Source organism: Salmo salar, chromosome 14, assembly GCF_965601325.2.
Source record: "Salmo salar chromosome 14, fSalSal1, whole genome shotgun sequence".
NCBI classification, from domain to species: Eukaryota; Metazoa; Chordata; class Actinopteri; order Salmoniformes; family Salmonidae; genus Salmo; species Salmo salar.
The window spans coordinates 48,949,452-48,964,281 of NC_138304.1; the positions used below are offsets into that span (position 1 = coordinate 48,949,452).

General features: G+C 39.7%; 1 protein-coding gene across 2 annotated transcripts in view; it reads left to right on the top strand.

Moving 5' to 3' along the window:
* LOC106569811 (vasoactive intestinal polypeptide receptor) overlaps positions 1-14,830 on the top strand; it is a 107,270-nt gene continuing 92,440 nt past the window's right edge. For both annotated transcript variants that reach the window (XM_014141442.3, XM_014141443.3), the window contains exon 1: positions 1-273. In XM_014141442.3, coding sequence (XP_013996917.2) covers positions 97-273 — 177 coding nt within the window. In that variant the 5' untranslated portion in view covers positions 1-96. The remainder of the gene's footprint in view (positions 274-14,830) is intronic.

The following is a 14,830-nucleotide window of genomic DNA, read 5'->3' on the forward strand; positions in this document are numbered from 1 at the left end:
TTGATCACGGCGCAATACGCACGCTCATACTAACGATCCGAGGTGGCTACCTACAATAACTTATCACAGAGTTTCTTTTATTCCAAATTATAGTGAATGTTCGTGTTCAACAGCTTGTACCGTTTTATTATCTTTCTTGTATATATATATATATATATATATATATATATATATATATTAAAAAAAAGAAGACAAATCGTTTCTTTATCGACCAGCGTTATGGATGTTTCCAAAGGTGTCTTGGTTTTAACTCTAGTCTGCACGTTGCGACCTGTGAGTATTGTTACTAAAGTTCATTTTCGAATTCTCTATTCTGCCTGCTACCCCATTTTTCTGACAACTTTGGTGGTTTTGGTGAACGAACGGAAGCTTTTCTGAACATGAAAAATAAGCAAAATTATCCATTATGTGATTCATGAATGTTCCTAATTTGCAACATTTACTTCCGGTGAATAACAATGACAAGTAAACATAGATTATGACAATTTCAATTGAAGGTTATAGACTTTTTATTTATTTTATTTTAGGATGCATCACCTTTAGCGTAGGCTTTTAGGTTATTGGTTTTTCAACATATTGCAGAAGCTGTGAGCAGGACATATTACAAATAAATAGAAACGTGCACTTTTGTGTGCAGGTTACAATATTTCTGTTTTAACGCTATTGATGTATGTGCGTTCTAGACTGCCACTACTCAAAGACTGATGATTTAAGCACGAATGTTGCGTGTGTCGGTTAGAGTGGAGGGTGAAGTGGGGGTTGCTTGCCTCGACCATCAACCCCCCCCCCCAAAAAAAAAATTATGCTGATTCAACCAGTGTGCGTCCAGTGGGGCCTGTGTAAACGCCATTTTTTGTTGTCATTATGCGTTTCATTCATAGGGTTTTAGTAAATAAAACCCAGCTAGCACATTTGGTTGCTTGGAAGTAGTGGGAACGTACGTTTTTGGTTTCCCATTCGTTCCGGGAATGAAACCATAAGTTTACTGACAGGTAAAACTGAACGTTTTTTAAACATTCTGAGAACGGAAGTGAACATTTTGCCTGTTTTGGGAACTTGTATATTTGTGTTGCAGGGAGGTTCTGAGAACCTTTTACTATGGTTCCAGGGAGGCTCTGAGAACGTTTTACTATGGTTCCAGGGAGGTTCTGAGAACCTTTTATTATGGTTGCGGGGAGGTTCTGAGAACATTTTACTATGGTTCCCTGAAAGTTTTCCTGGGAGGTTTTATTAACGTTCTGAGAATGGAAATTAGAGGTTATGTGAAGGTAATTAAATAACATTCTGAGAACAAGTATCAATAAGACTTTTAATAACATTGCTAGCTTAGTTTGGGTTATCTGTTTTGAACTCTAAACACAGACAGGACCATTGGAAATTAATTTGCTTAGGCATTAATCATGCAAACACTTTTCTTTATTATTGTGGCAGTCAGTGAGATTCAAACCTGTGATCTTCTGTTCCCTATCCATGGAATTAGTCCACTGCGCTACTGGGATGGAGCAAGCACCCCCTGTTTTTTGAACTCATATAAAGCTGTTAATTTGTGTCTATTCAAACAGACCCTATTTCAAAGGAAACAAGCACTCATTAAGATTGGGTGTGATCAATTAGTGGGCGCGGCCAACACACCTGAACACACTTGGCATGATAGAGGATAGCCGGTTTTGTTGATGCTGAGAACAGAATGTATATGTTTTTAAATAACATTCTTAGAACATTCTTTAAACGTTACCGATGTTTTATTGGGATTTTTATGGAACGTTTTCTTAATGTTCTGAGAACACGACTTTAAATAGAACCATGAAGAAACCTTCAGAAAACGTTATTCAATAAGAATAGGTTATGTAGACGATTTATCCAGAGTGCCTTGGATGTGTCTGGGGCATGTATTCGTAACACAGTGTCAACATCATCAATACACCAGAGGCTGAGTGAGTGATTCTAACACTCAACCATTGTTAATAACTTCCATTGGAAGATGCTGTTGTATAGCCTACCTCCTGCAGTTTCTGGGAACTCGTTTGTATTAGGGCCATATCATTTACAAGAGGCTGAGTTAACAATTTTCCCCTCATCCTATCCTATCCTGGTGTTGCACAGTATACCCAAAATGTCTGTACTTTTTTGATACTAGAACAGGAAAAACAGTTTGGTTCTAGAATTTGTTACTTTCGGAACATCTGTCAAATGTGTCTCACGGATAAATCAAATCTAATTCTATTAGTCGCATGCGCCGAATACAAAAGGTGTAGACCTTACAGTGAAATACTTACTTACGAGCCCCTAACCAACAATGCAGTTTAAAAAAACATATGAGTAAGAATAAGAAATAAAAGTAACAAGTAATTAAAGAGCAGCAGTAAAATAACAATAGCGAGACTATATACAGGGGGGCACCGGTTAGTTGATGTAATATGTACATGTAGGTAGAGTTATTATAGTGACTATGCATAGATGATAACAGCAGAGAGTAGCAGCATTCTGTTTATCAGCGCAGCCAATGTCCTCCCTTATCATCAGTTCATTATTCCTAGTATTTTGTTTGTGATAATATGCAAACCATCATGCAAAATATGCTAATGTAAAAGCAAATTGCCATCAAAACTATGTTCACTCGGTCGCTCTCTCACGTCTCTCCCAAAGAGGAACTATTACCTCAGCGACCAGACTGTGTGTGTGAATATTGGGCTCCGATGGGGCCCGTCCGCCCCTTGCCTCCTGAATGATGGCAGACTTTTATCAAATAAGCTACTTCAATGCAAATGTTGTTGATCAGTACAATAGAATAAGTCCCAAATGTACGAGAGAAACATATTGTTTGTCCTCTGTAGCTCTGTGAAATCAGCTCAATAACTCAATGCATTCACAGAATCCTATTGAATATTCCTTCACCTGTATTGTGACTAGACCTAGGCTAAGTCTTGATGTACCCAGTTTATCAATCGAGATTTACCATTCAAATAAATTATTACCATTTGTGTTGTTATGTAGATTGATTGGTAAAAACAAAGTCAAATTGATTGTATGGATGTATAATTGATTAATTAATGCATACATGGCTGTCTCTGAAAAATGTTGACTTAAAACAATTCTAATATAATGATATTGAACTCAAAAGATGCCCAACGATTGAATAGAGAAAATAGCTGAGTTTATCTGTCTGGATCAAGTGCCATTCTGTGACTTTGGCTAATATGCCTTTTTTTTTTTTTTTTTACAGTGGTAATGTTTTCATTTTCGTATCGAGTATCGTGATGGTCTCGTGTCTTGTGATACTAAATTTGGTATTGACAGTCAAAATTCCGTTGTCATGGCAACACTGTCTTGTCCTAGTCTGATAGTGTCAGGGATTTCTTCGTCGGAGGACGATATGGCGAAATCATCATCGGAAAATGAGGACCAATATGCAGCAGAGTTGAGATGGTTCATTTTGAACTTTTAATAAATTCCAAAACGAACATACAAAAATAACAAAAACGACCGCACGATACACTGACAGTCCTGTTAGGTTTACACACACTAAACACGGAACACACTAAACACGGAACAATCTCCCACCATTAAACAGACAAACACACCCAACTAATATAGGACTTCCAATCAAAGGCAACACCACACAGCTGCCTTCAATTGGAAGTCCACCCCAATTAACTCAACATAGAAACAGATCAACCAGACTACACATAGAAATACATCAACATAGACCATAACTCAAAACCCGGAAATAATAAATCAAACGCCCTCCTAACTAATACACCACCCTGAACCACATAAAACAAATACCCTCTGCCACGTCCTGACCAAACTAAAATGACAATTAACCCTTATACTGGCCATGACGTGACAGATAGGCTACACAAGGACAGGTTCAACCATTTTTTCAGTCCTGCATGATGCAGTTTCGTGTTTGATTTAGGGTCTAAACTAAGAATGAAAAATCAATGACATCATTGGATGATGCTGTTGTTACCTCTTGTTCAGTGGTCTTTCATGTAGAAACGTAAATCTGTTATCTCTTGTTCAGTGGTCTTTCATGTAGAAACGTAAATCTGTTATCTCTTGTTCAGTGGTCTTTCATGTAGAAATGTAAATCTGTTATCTCTTGTTCAGTGGTCTTTCATGAAGAAAGGTAAATGAAAGACATGATGTATTGTTAACTTGTTAGACCATTCTGATAATTTAAGGAAATGCAACTAATCTTAATTATATATATTTTTTAAAAATACATTAAAAAAAGGAAAGGGAGATGGCAGAAGGCGCCGGATAACAGTCTTTCAGGTGAAGACAGTTGTTTTAGTAACAGCATGGTGGTGATACGCAGTAGAATTGGATATGAAATGTACAGTAGGTAGTTCAGTCCTTGAGCTGTTCCTGTCTATTAATGTCCTGTATTATGTCATGTTTCCTGTTCTGTGTGGACCCCAGTAAGAGTAGCTGCTGCTTTCGCAACAGTTAATGGGGATCCTAATAAAATACCCCCCAAAATACCAAATATATATAGTTGGATCTACGAAAATAAGAAAAACTAGGCTATAAAACGGTCTCTCAAAACACTGTTTACATCGAACTAGCTACTTAACAGAGAGCTGACATGAACTTTCTAAAATACATCTCAATGTTACATCTTATCAATGCCGCCTCTCATGCCGCCCCTCATGCCGCCTCTCCCCTAGGACCTAGGTTGGAGAATATAAACTGGAAAGATACGCTCTCTAATCAAATGTAGATGTTGGATTGACAAAATCTCTTGACACAAATTCATGTTATACCTCTTGATGTGTGGAGAATTTTTTTTATTTTTTTAAGTACCTCGATTGGAGGATGCCAGTCAGCTAGTATGTGTCCAATCAATTATTATAAATTATTATTATATTCTTCTTCAGATTTGGTATGCTTTGTGTGTCCACTTATTCCCTTTCAAATAATCTTCACTGAGTCCCAAATGGCACACTATTCCTAATATAGTGAACTATTTTTGATGAGGGCCCATAGGGAATAGGGTGCCATTTGGGAATTATCCCTTGTGTGTATAGTCAGAATTGACTGTCCTTCATCTCCGTCTTAGAAACTCTAGCGAGGGAGAGGGAGGCTCTGTTGAAAATGGATTTTGTGTATTGGTCACTTTTTCAATTTTCTGCCAAGAGTCCCTGAGATTGCTCCAGGCTTTTGTCACTATTGAACGCAGTCTACAGGTATTTGCACACCATTGAACGCAGTCTAAAGCTCTGAGACCAGGCTGATTGTACTTTTTTTGTAGCTAGGAAAGTGGTCGACCTGAGGAGAGCGGATAGAAGGACCCCTGCCTCTAGGGGAAATATGTAATCTGGAGTCTAGGAGTCTCCACTCCAGTGTTCTAGGACCCCCTGTAATTTATTTTCTGAGAGTCTCTGACATTTTCCATAGCTGTGGTACCTCACACTGCAAGTCCCCAGTTCTTTGTCCCAAATGGCACCCTATTCCCTAAATAATGCACTACTTTTGTTCTGGTCTACAGTAAATATCTTAAAAACAAGAAAACACATTTTAAGTGAGATGGAGGGATTGGTCTGAAGCTGAAAAAGAAATGAAATTCACATGAGCACCACAATGCGTACTTCACCCATGCTCTACCAAGGTTTTCCAGCACACAGCTTTGACCTACTAGTGTAGCTATGTTGGTCTATTGTACTGAAACCAATGTGTTGGCAAGTTGCTTAGGATTTAAACCTTCTCAAACAGCCTCATTCATACTCTTAGAGGAGGTGCTCCTGATTTGTATCACATATAAAGTAATGTATTTCATTCTTCCCAACCCACACTAAGCCATTACCCCATTCCAATACCCTTTCAAGCTTTTAAAAAAATGATATGAAAGCAAGCTTTGCTTTTATATTTACAACACCATCAGGCTTGATTGAGTGAGCTGTTTTATCTTGTAGTACTGTGGTGCCTGCAATACATGTAATTGAAAAATAAATATATTTCCTGTTTTGGTCAGTAGGTTCCGAACATAATAACAGGAGGTGGTGTGTTCAACGCAGCCACTCATATACAGTATACATTTTACAGTGTGTATATATATATATATATATCTGTCCATCTGCACCCTCTGCACTTAACGTTGTTTTTTGTTTTACCTTTTTCCTTGGTTTTTACACCAGGTGTAAAACACAACATTATTATAGAACATTATAATACATCATAACACTGCAATACAAGTCAAGTAAAAAGTACACAAAAATAAAAAATGGCAACAGAAATAATGTAGTTATTAGTATTTATATAACAGCTGATTTTCCAGAGGGAAGCGAAAAACCAGAAATCCATTTAAGCCAATAAAGACTAAACTGGAACATGGAGAAAGAAAGCTCATGGAGAAAGCTCCTGGAAAACAAACACAATAGTTACTATGTAGCCGTTAATTATTTACATAAACATGTACTTTAAAGTCTACAGAAGGCCTAGTACTACGTTACCTGTAAACAATAGTGAGTTATTACAAAATAGACAATTTACAATCAAATGTACTTTACCAGATATAGTCAACTTTGTACATACAATTCAGGGATGGCCACAATTGCTCTTGAAAAGCTACATGGTTATTATTGATGGGCAAAAAATTGATGGACACATATCGGGATATTATTTTTGATGATAAATCATATTGTATCGTATTATTTTTGCGCTAGGTGAATGTACCTGCACCAAAACTCCACTATTTGTCCTTCATACTGTAGCTTGTTCTCCATATTTAAAAATAAATAAATAGGGAGACAATTTGTTTTGAGCACTTTAATTCCATGACTAATCAAATCTTGTTTTCTCATGGCTCTCTCTTGTCCCTCTGCAGCAGACATCAAATCAAATTATATTTGTCACATGCACTGAATACTGCAGGTGTAGACCTTACCGTGTAATGCTTAATTACAAGCCCTTAACCAACAATGCAGTTCAACAAAAAGAGTTAAGAAAATATTTACTAACTAAAAGTAAAAAATGTAATTAAAAGTAACACAATAAATATATACTATATACAAGGGGTGCCGGTAACGAGTCAATGTGCAGGGGTCCAGGTTAGTCCAGGTCATTTGTACATGTAGGTAGAGGTAAAGTGACAATGCATTGATAATAAACAGTGAGTAGCAGCAGTGTAATAACAAAGGGGGGGGGGGGGGGGGGGGGGGGGGTCAATGTAAGTAGTCCTTGTGGCCATTTCATTAATTGTTCGTCACTCTTATGGCTTGGGAGTAGAAGCTGTTAAGTTATACAATACATGCATGTTTTGTTCAATCAAGTTCATATTTATATAAAAAAACAGCTTTTTACATTAGCATGTGATGTTCAGAACTAGCATACCCACCGCAAACTTCCGGTGAATTTACTAAATTACTCATGATAAACGATGACAAAATACATAACAATTATTTTAAGAATTATAGATACAGAACTCCTTTATGCAATCGCTATGTCCGATTTTAAAATAGCTTTTCAGCGAAAGCACATTTTGCAATATTCTGAGTACATAGCTCGGCCATCTCGGCTAGCTATTTTGACATCCGCCAACTTCGGGGTCACCTAAACTCAGAATTACTATTAGAAAAATTGGATTACCTTTGCTGTTCTTAGTCAGAATGCACTCCCAGGACTTCTACTTCAACAACAAATGGTGTTTTGGTTCCAAATAATCCATAGTTATATCCAAATAGCTCCGTTTTGTTCGTGCATTCAGGTCACTATCCGAAGGGTAACGCGCGAGCGCATTTCGTGACAAAAAAATTCAAAATATTCCATTACCGTACTTAGAAGCATGTCAAACACTGTTTAAAATCAATTTTTATGCTATTTTTCTCGTAAAATAGCGATAATATTCCAACCGGGTAACGTTGTATTCATTCAAAGACTGAAAGAAAAACATGGCGAGTTCTCGTGACCGCGCATCTCCAGTCTCACTGTCCCCAGGCTGACCACTTACAAACTCTGCTGCTGTACTTTGCCCAGAGACAGCAGACACCCCATTCCACTTTCTGGAGGCTTTAGAGAGCCAATGGAAGCCTTAGAAAGTGTCACGTTACAGCACAGATGCTGTAATGTCGATAGAGATGCAACAGAAGGACAACAAATTGTCAGACAGCTTGTTTGTCTTGCTCACATTGAGGGAGAGGTTGTTATCCTGGCACCACACTGCCAGGTCTCTAACCTCCTCCCTATAGACTGTCTCATCGTTGTCGGTAATCAAGCCTAACGCTGTTGTGTCATCAGCAAACTTAATGATGGTGTTGGAGTCATGTTTGGCCACGCAGTCGTGGGTGAACAGGGAGTAAAGGAGGGGACTAAGTACACACCCCTGAGGGGCCCCTGTGTTGAGGATCAGCGTGGAAGATATGTTAACTACACTTACCACCTGGGGGCGGCCTGTCAGGAAGACCAGGATCCAGTTGCAGAGGGAGGTGTTTCGTCCCAGGGTCCTTAGCTTAGTGATGAGCTTTGTGGGCACTATGGCATTGAACGCTGAGCTGTAGTCAATGAACAGCATTCTCACATAGGTGTTCCTTTTGTCTAGGTGGGAAAGGGCAGTGTGGAGTGGTATTGAGATTGTCATCTGTGGATCTGTTGGGGTGGTATGTGAATTGGAGTTGGTCTAGGATTTCTGGGATGATGGTGTTGATGTGAGCCATGACCAGCCTTTCAAAGCACTTCATGGCTACCGACCTGAGTGCTATGAGGCGGTAGTAATTTAGGCAGCTTACTTTCTCTATCTTGGGCACAGGGATTATGGTAGTCTGTTTGAAACATGTAGGTATTACAAACTCGGCCAGGGAGAGGTTGAAAATGTCAGTGAAGACACTTGTCAGTTGGTCCGAGTATACGTCCCATTAATCAGTCTGGCCCCGCGGCCTTGTGAATGTTGACCTGTTTAAAGGTCTTGCTCACATCAACTACAGAGAGCGTGATCACACAGTCGTCTGGAACAGCTGGTGGTCTCATGCATACTTCAGTGTTGCTTGCCTCGAAGCGAGCATAAAAGGCATTTAGCTTGTCTGGTAGGCTCGCGTCACTGAGTAGCTCTTTGTAGTCCGTAATAGTTTGCAAGCCCTGCCACATTCAACAAGTGTCACAGCCAGTGTCGTAGGATTCAATCTTAGTCCTGTATTGATGCTTTGCCTGTTCGTCTGAGGGATTTCTTCTAAGCATCCGGATAAGTGTCCTGCTCCTTGAAAATGTCAGCTTCAGCCTTTAGTTCGGTGAGGACGTTGCCTGTAACCCATGGCTTCTGGTTGCGATATCTACATACGGTCACTGTGGGGACGACATCATCGTTGCACTTACTGATGAAGCCGGTGACTGAGGTGGTATACTCCTCAATGCCATTGGATTAATCCTGGAACATATTCCAGCCTGTGCTAGCAAAACAGTCCTGTAGCGCAGCAATCGCGTCATCTGACCACTTTTGTATTGAGCGAGTCACTGGTACTTCCTGCTTTAGTTTTTCCTTATGAACAGGAATCAGGAGGATAGAATTATGGTCAGATTTGCCAAATAAGGGGCGAGGGAGAGCTTTGTATGCATCTCTGTGTGTGAAGTAAAGGTGGTCTAGAGTTTTTTTTCCCTCTGGTTGCGCATGTGACATGCTGGTAGAAATGACGTAAAATGGATTTAAGTTTGCCTGCATTAAAGTCCCCGGCCACTAGGAGCGCCACTTCTGGATGAGCATTTTTTTGTTTGCTTATGGCCTTATACAGCTCATTGAATGCAGTCCTAGTGCCAGCATTGGTTTGTGGTGGTAAATAGACAGCTACAAATAATACAGATGAGCTTATCATGAGGAACTCTACCTCAGGAGAGCAATACCTTAACATTAGACATCACGCAAAAGCTGATATTGATAAATAGACATCAATATCAGACGTAGCTGCTCTGTCCTGCCGATGCATGGAAAACCCAGCCAGCTCTATAATATCCGTGTCGTCGTTCAGCCATGACTCAGTGAAACATAAGATATTACAGTTTTGAATGTCCCGTTGGTAGGATAGTCTTGATCATAGATCATCCAGTTTATTCTCCAGTGATTGCACGTTGTCCAATAGGACAGATGGTAGTGGCGGTTTAGCCACCCCGACCTCTGACCACGATATCTTCGTGTTTTCTTCACCCGTATGAGAGGGATTTGGTCCTGGTCTCGGGGAAGCAGTATATCCTTCACATTCAAGAAAAAAATCTTCATCCAGTTCTAGGTGAGTAATCGCTGTTCTGATATCCAGAAGCTCTTTTCGGTCATATGAGACGGTAGCAGCAACATTATGTACAAAATAAGTTACAAACAATGCGAAAAAACTAAACAAAATAGCACAGTTGGTTAGGAGCATGTAAAACGGCAGCCATCCCCTCCGGTGTCATTAACTAACTCAAATTGGAACATCGAATCGAAATAAAACCACAGTATCGATTCGCAATACATATAGAATCATGAGAATCGCAATACATATAGAATCATGAGAATCGCAATACATATCATATCGTGATGTCCCTGGCAATTCCCGACCCTAAAGGTTATGCACGCTTTCTTGTTCAAGCCCAGTTTTACTAGTTAAGGTCTCAATGAACAGCTGAGGTCTCGATGAACAGCTGAGGTCTCGATGAACAGCTGAGGTCTCGATGAGCAGCTGAGGTCTCGATGAACAGCTGAGGTCTCGATGAACAGCTGAGGTGTCGATGAACAGCTGAGGTGTCGATGAACAGCTGTGGTCTCGGTGAACAGCTGAGGTCTCGGTGAACAGCTGAGTGGTAGAATCAGTTGTGGTAGCACTGGGCTTGAACAAAAAGGCCTTCATAACCCTATGGCTGGTCAATAGCAATTTTGGTAACTCCTGATACAAACACTGTGACAAATGACAAACTGCTAAGAAACACAAAGTCATTAGACAAAATTACCCTTTTAAGAATACATATTTACAAATCTGACATTGGATAGGCACTCTTGAATCTTTCAGCCACATGTTCTTAGTAATGTTGTACACAGATTTCCAACTCCAGTAAAAGAGCACACATTCCCACATTTATAAATGGCTGTATAAATATGAAAACAGATGGGAGTACTCACAGATTTGGAACAGAACATACATAAGTGCTACTGATAGTGTTTGGTGGATGGTGTTTATATGAATAAACATAAGTCGTTTGTCAGCTCGACGTGGGACAGCTTGACACGTGTTTTTTTATTTTTAACTTTTTTTACATGTTTACAACATGTGCAACTTATCACATGTATTTGTACTGTAGGGATGGCATGCATCTGACGGATGAGGGCAATGACGTCTTCCTTGAGAGTTTGAGATGTGGTCTCTCCAATGTTCTCTCCTTCGTAGTAGCAATACGTGCTAGTACAATTACATGTCACCCTCCCTGACACAGAGCAGAATTCATGGTTCCTTCTATTAAGGCAAGTTGTTCAGGTCATGAGGCAACAAAGCATTCCCAAACCATCACACTACCACCACCATGCTTGACCGTTGGTATGAGGTTCTTACTGTGAAATGTAGTGTTTGGTTTTCTGCAGACATAATGTGACCCATCTCATCCAAAAAGTTGACTCAAGTTTGCGAAAAAGCACACGGAAACACCTGGATGAACATCAAGACTCTTGGAAGAATGCTCTATGGCTAGATGGGTCAAAAGTATAACTTTTTGGGATGAAATGGGTCACATTCTGCTTGGTGAAAACCAAACACTGCTGCAGTCATTGCAGGTAAAGGTGGCACAACCAGTTATTGAGTGTAACGGGGCAATTACTTTTTCACACACATATGTTGTGACGTTGTATTAGTTAATGTGATGAATGTTGCCCATCGAATGATTAACTTCTTACATCTAGACGTTCCGCTAGCGGAACACCGCTCCAATATCCAATGATAGGGCGTGGCGCGAAATATAAACTCCTCGAAAATCCGAAAACTTCCATTTTTCAAACATATGACTATTTTACACCATTTTAAAGACAAGACTCTCCTTTATCTAACCACACTGTCCGATTTCAAAAAGGCTTTACAACGAAAGCAAAACGTTAGATTATGTCAGGAGAGTACCCAGCCAGAAATAATCAGACACCCATTTTTCAAGCTAGCATATAATGTCACAAAAACCAAAACCACAGCTAAATGCAGCACTAACCTTTGATGATCTTCATCAGATGACACTCCTAGGACATTATGTTATACAATACATGCATATTTTGTTCAATCAAGTTCATATTTATATCAAAAACCAGAAAGTGTCACGTTACAGCAGAGATCCTCTGTTTTCAATAAAGAGGCTAAAGAAGGCCAAGAAATGGTCAGAGAGGGCACTTCCTGTATGGAATCTTCTCAGGTTTTGGCCTGCCATATGAGTTCTGTTATACTCACAGACACCATTCAAACAGTTTTAGAAACTTTAGGGTGGTTTCTATCCAAATCAAACAATTATATGCATAATCTAGTTTCTGGGCAGGAGCAATAACCAGATGAAATCGGGTACGTTTTTTATCTGGCCGTGAAAATACTGCCCCCTATCCATAACAGGTTAACTGTTTATAATTGCGTGATTAAATGAATCAAGCAATGAATCAAGCAATTATTAACTCATTAACCTGGGGCACCATGGGAAAATTAGTTTTATTGAGTTTCTATTTCCCAAATTAACTCAAAGAATATCAGAATATCGATTTTACAACAGTCGCTAATTAATCAAATTCCTCTAGTCTTATTTCTGAACGTCGCATAATCCGGGAATCTGCATGGACCTGGGTCCCACCAATGAGTTTACCACACCAATCTTAGTTGATTATTTGTTTACTAGCAAGCTAAAATGATGATAAAAGATACACATACACAAAACACAGTCTAAGCTATTGATTAGGACTTAGTATAACGGGCCAACACACTATGGCGCGTTTTACCCAAAATGGGGATTTAAAAGAGAGAGAAAAAGAGAAAGTACACGAGAGAAATATACATTTGGTTGCATTTGTCAGCAATGCTTATTTTAACCCTAGCCTTGCCCCGAACTGCCGCTCTTATGGGTCAGAATATAATGATGTAATTACGTGTTGGAGGTCTCAGATGGGAAGCTCCGCGTGGCGCGTTTAGGCTGCTCAAGGACGCACTTCTCCGACGCAACTCTCTGGTTGTCCTCACGATGTCAGTGTCCCTTTTGGCTTAGTGGTCTGATTTCTCCCCCTTTCTCTGATAGTGTCGTCTGAGGACAGACAGCTCTGTAGCTCAGAGCTCACAGCGTAGGAATGAAACAACGTAGATACCACGATTCGATGAAGAGTGGAGGCTAGGTGGTTCGGCTTGAATTCACCCGCTTAGACACAGCTACTCATCCGTAGCTTGGGTAGAAAAAGATTTCTTTGTCTTCAACCTTGTGTTGCGTTTTGGATTTCGTTTAACTTTTAGACCTCGGCTGCAGCCTGGGGTCACTTTAGTCTGATATGTTAATTCTTAACTCACATGTCTTATACCTTCGGGTCAGAAGTGGGCGTAACCGCCTTTAGGGCAATTCTCTGGGCGTACCAAGTTAATAAGGGCAAGGCCTAGATTTTACTCAAATCCAATTTTAGACAACTAACTTCACATTTCATCTTTACCAAAACATTCTCTTTGATTTGGATATTTTCCACACAACGTACAATGTATAAACATCAGGCATATACTGGGAAAACTCTTAAAGGTACAATGTTTTCATAACGTCATCTGTTAACCTTTAATAGCAAACAAAAATGACATACATTTTCATATTCCATCTATCGTCATGACCACCATTGTGGCTGACGGAAACCATTGTTCCAAAGTCCCTTTATTGCATGTTTAATGTTCTGAGGCCAGTTCTCCATAGTGAGGACAAAGGAATTTCTCTGTGGCCTAAGATTGATCATGGGCGTGAGGGGTCATAAAACCCCCACATCTTCAGACCCCTAGATCTCTCCTCCTCTGTTGGGGGTTGAAAGATACTCTGTAGGGCTGTGGTCTCCTGTAACCTGATCTGATCAGGACAGTCATGACACTTATTTCATAACTTTGTTAATGAAATAAATGAAATAAGTATGTAATTGTCGTGTTATTTATTCACTCAGGTTCCCTTTATTTAATATTAGGTTTTGGTTGAAGGTCTGATAATATTCAGTATCAAACATATGCAAAAATAGATAAAATCAGAAAGGGGGTATTTTTCACGACACTGTATTTGTTTAAGTTCTGATTCCAGGTCAGCGGTGTACACAGATGACTTCAGCCATATGAAAAACCTTCCATAGCAAAATATACCTAGCTAGCTAGCTAACTTCCATTCTGCTTCTCATTCAACTGGTGTAAGCTGTAGCTAGCTACAGCTGCTAGCCTTCTACTAGCTAGCTCCTACTGTTGCGCTGCAACCAAGTTGCACTCGGATTTAGAACTCTGAGATACGGCTGAAAAGATGTTAGGTTTGTTAGAAAGGTAGCCCATCGTTGGTTTTTATTGGGCATAAATGTGCACGTGAGAGCGTTAAATTTATGAATTTAATAAAAAACTATTGCAACCTGCAAATGTATTCATTCCAAATGGATCTAAGTCCGATGGTCAGTTTATGGACGCAGTAGCCTAGTTTCAATCTGGAGTCTAGAATTTGAGCAAAAAATGCTACCAACCCTGTCCAAATTTTTTTGGGAATAGTGGTTCTTGGTAACGGCCGGACGGATCATGACGAGAGTTGTGTACCTCCAATCAAGTTGACTTCATCGACACCGGTGTCATATTGGCTTAGATAAGATGGTAAGGAGATTTCAAATTGAGTTTCAACCAATGCATACTATTGGCGAGACTATAATGTATTA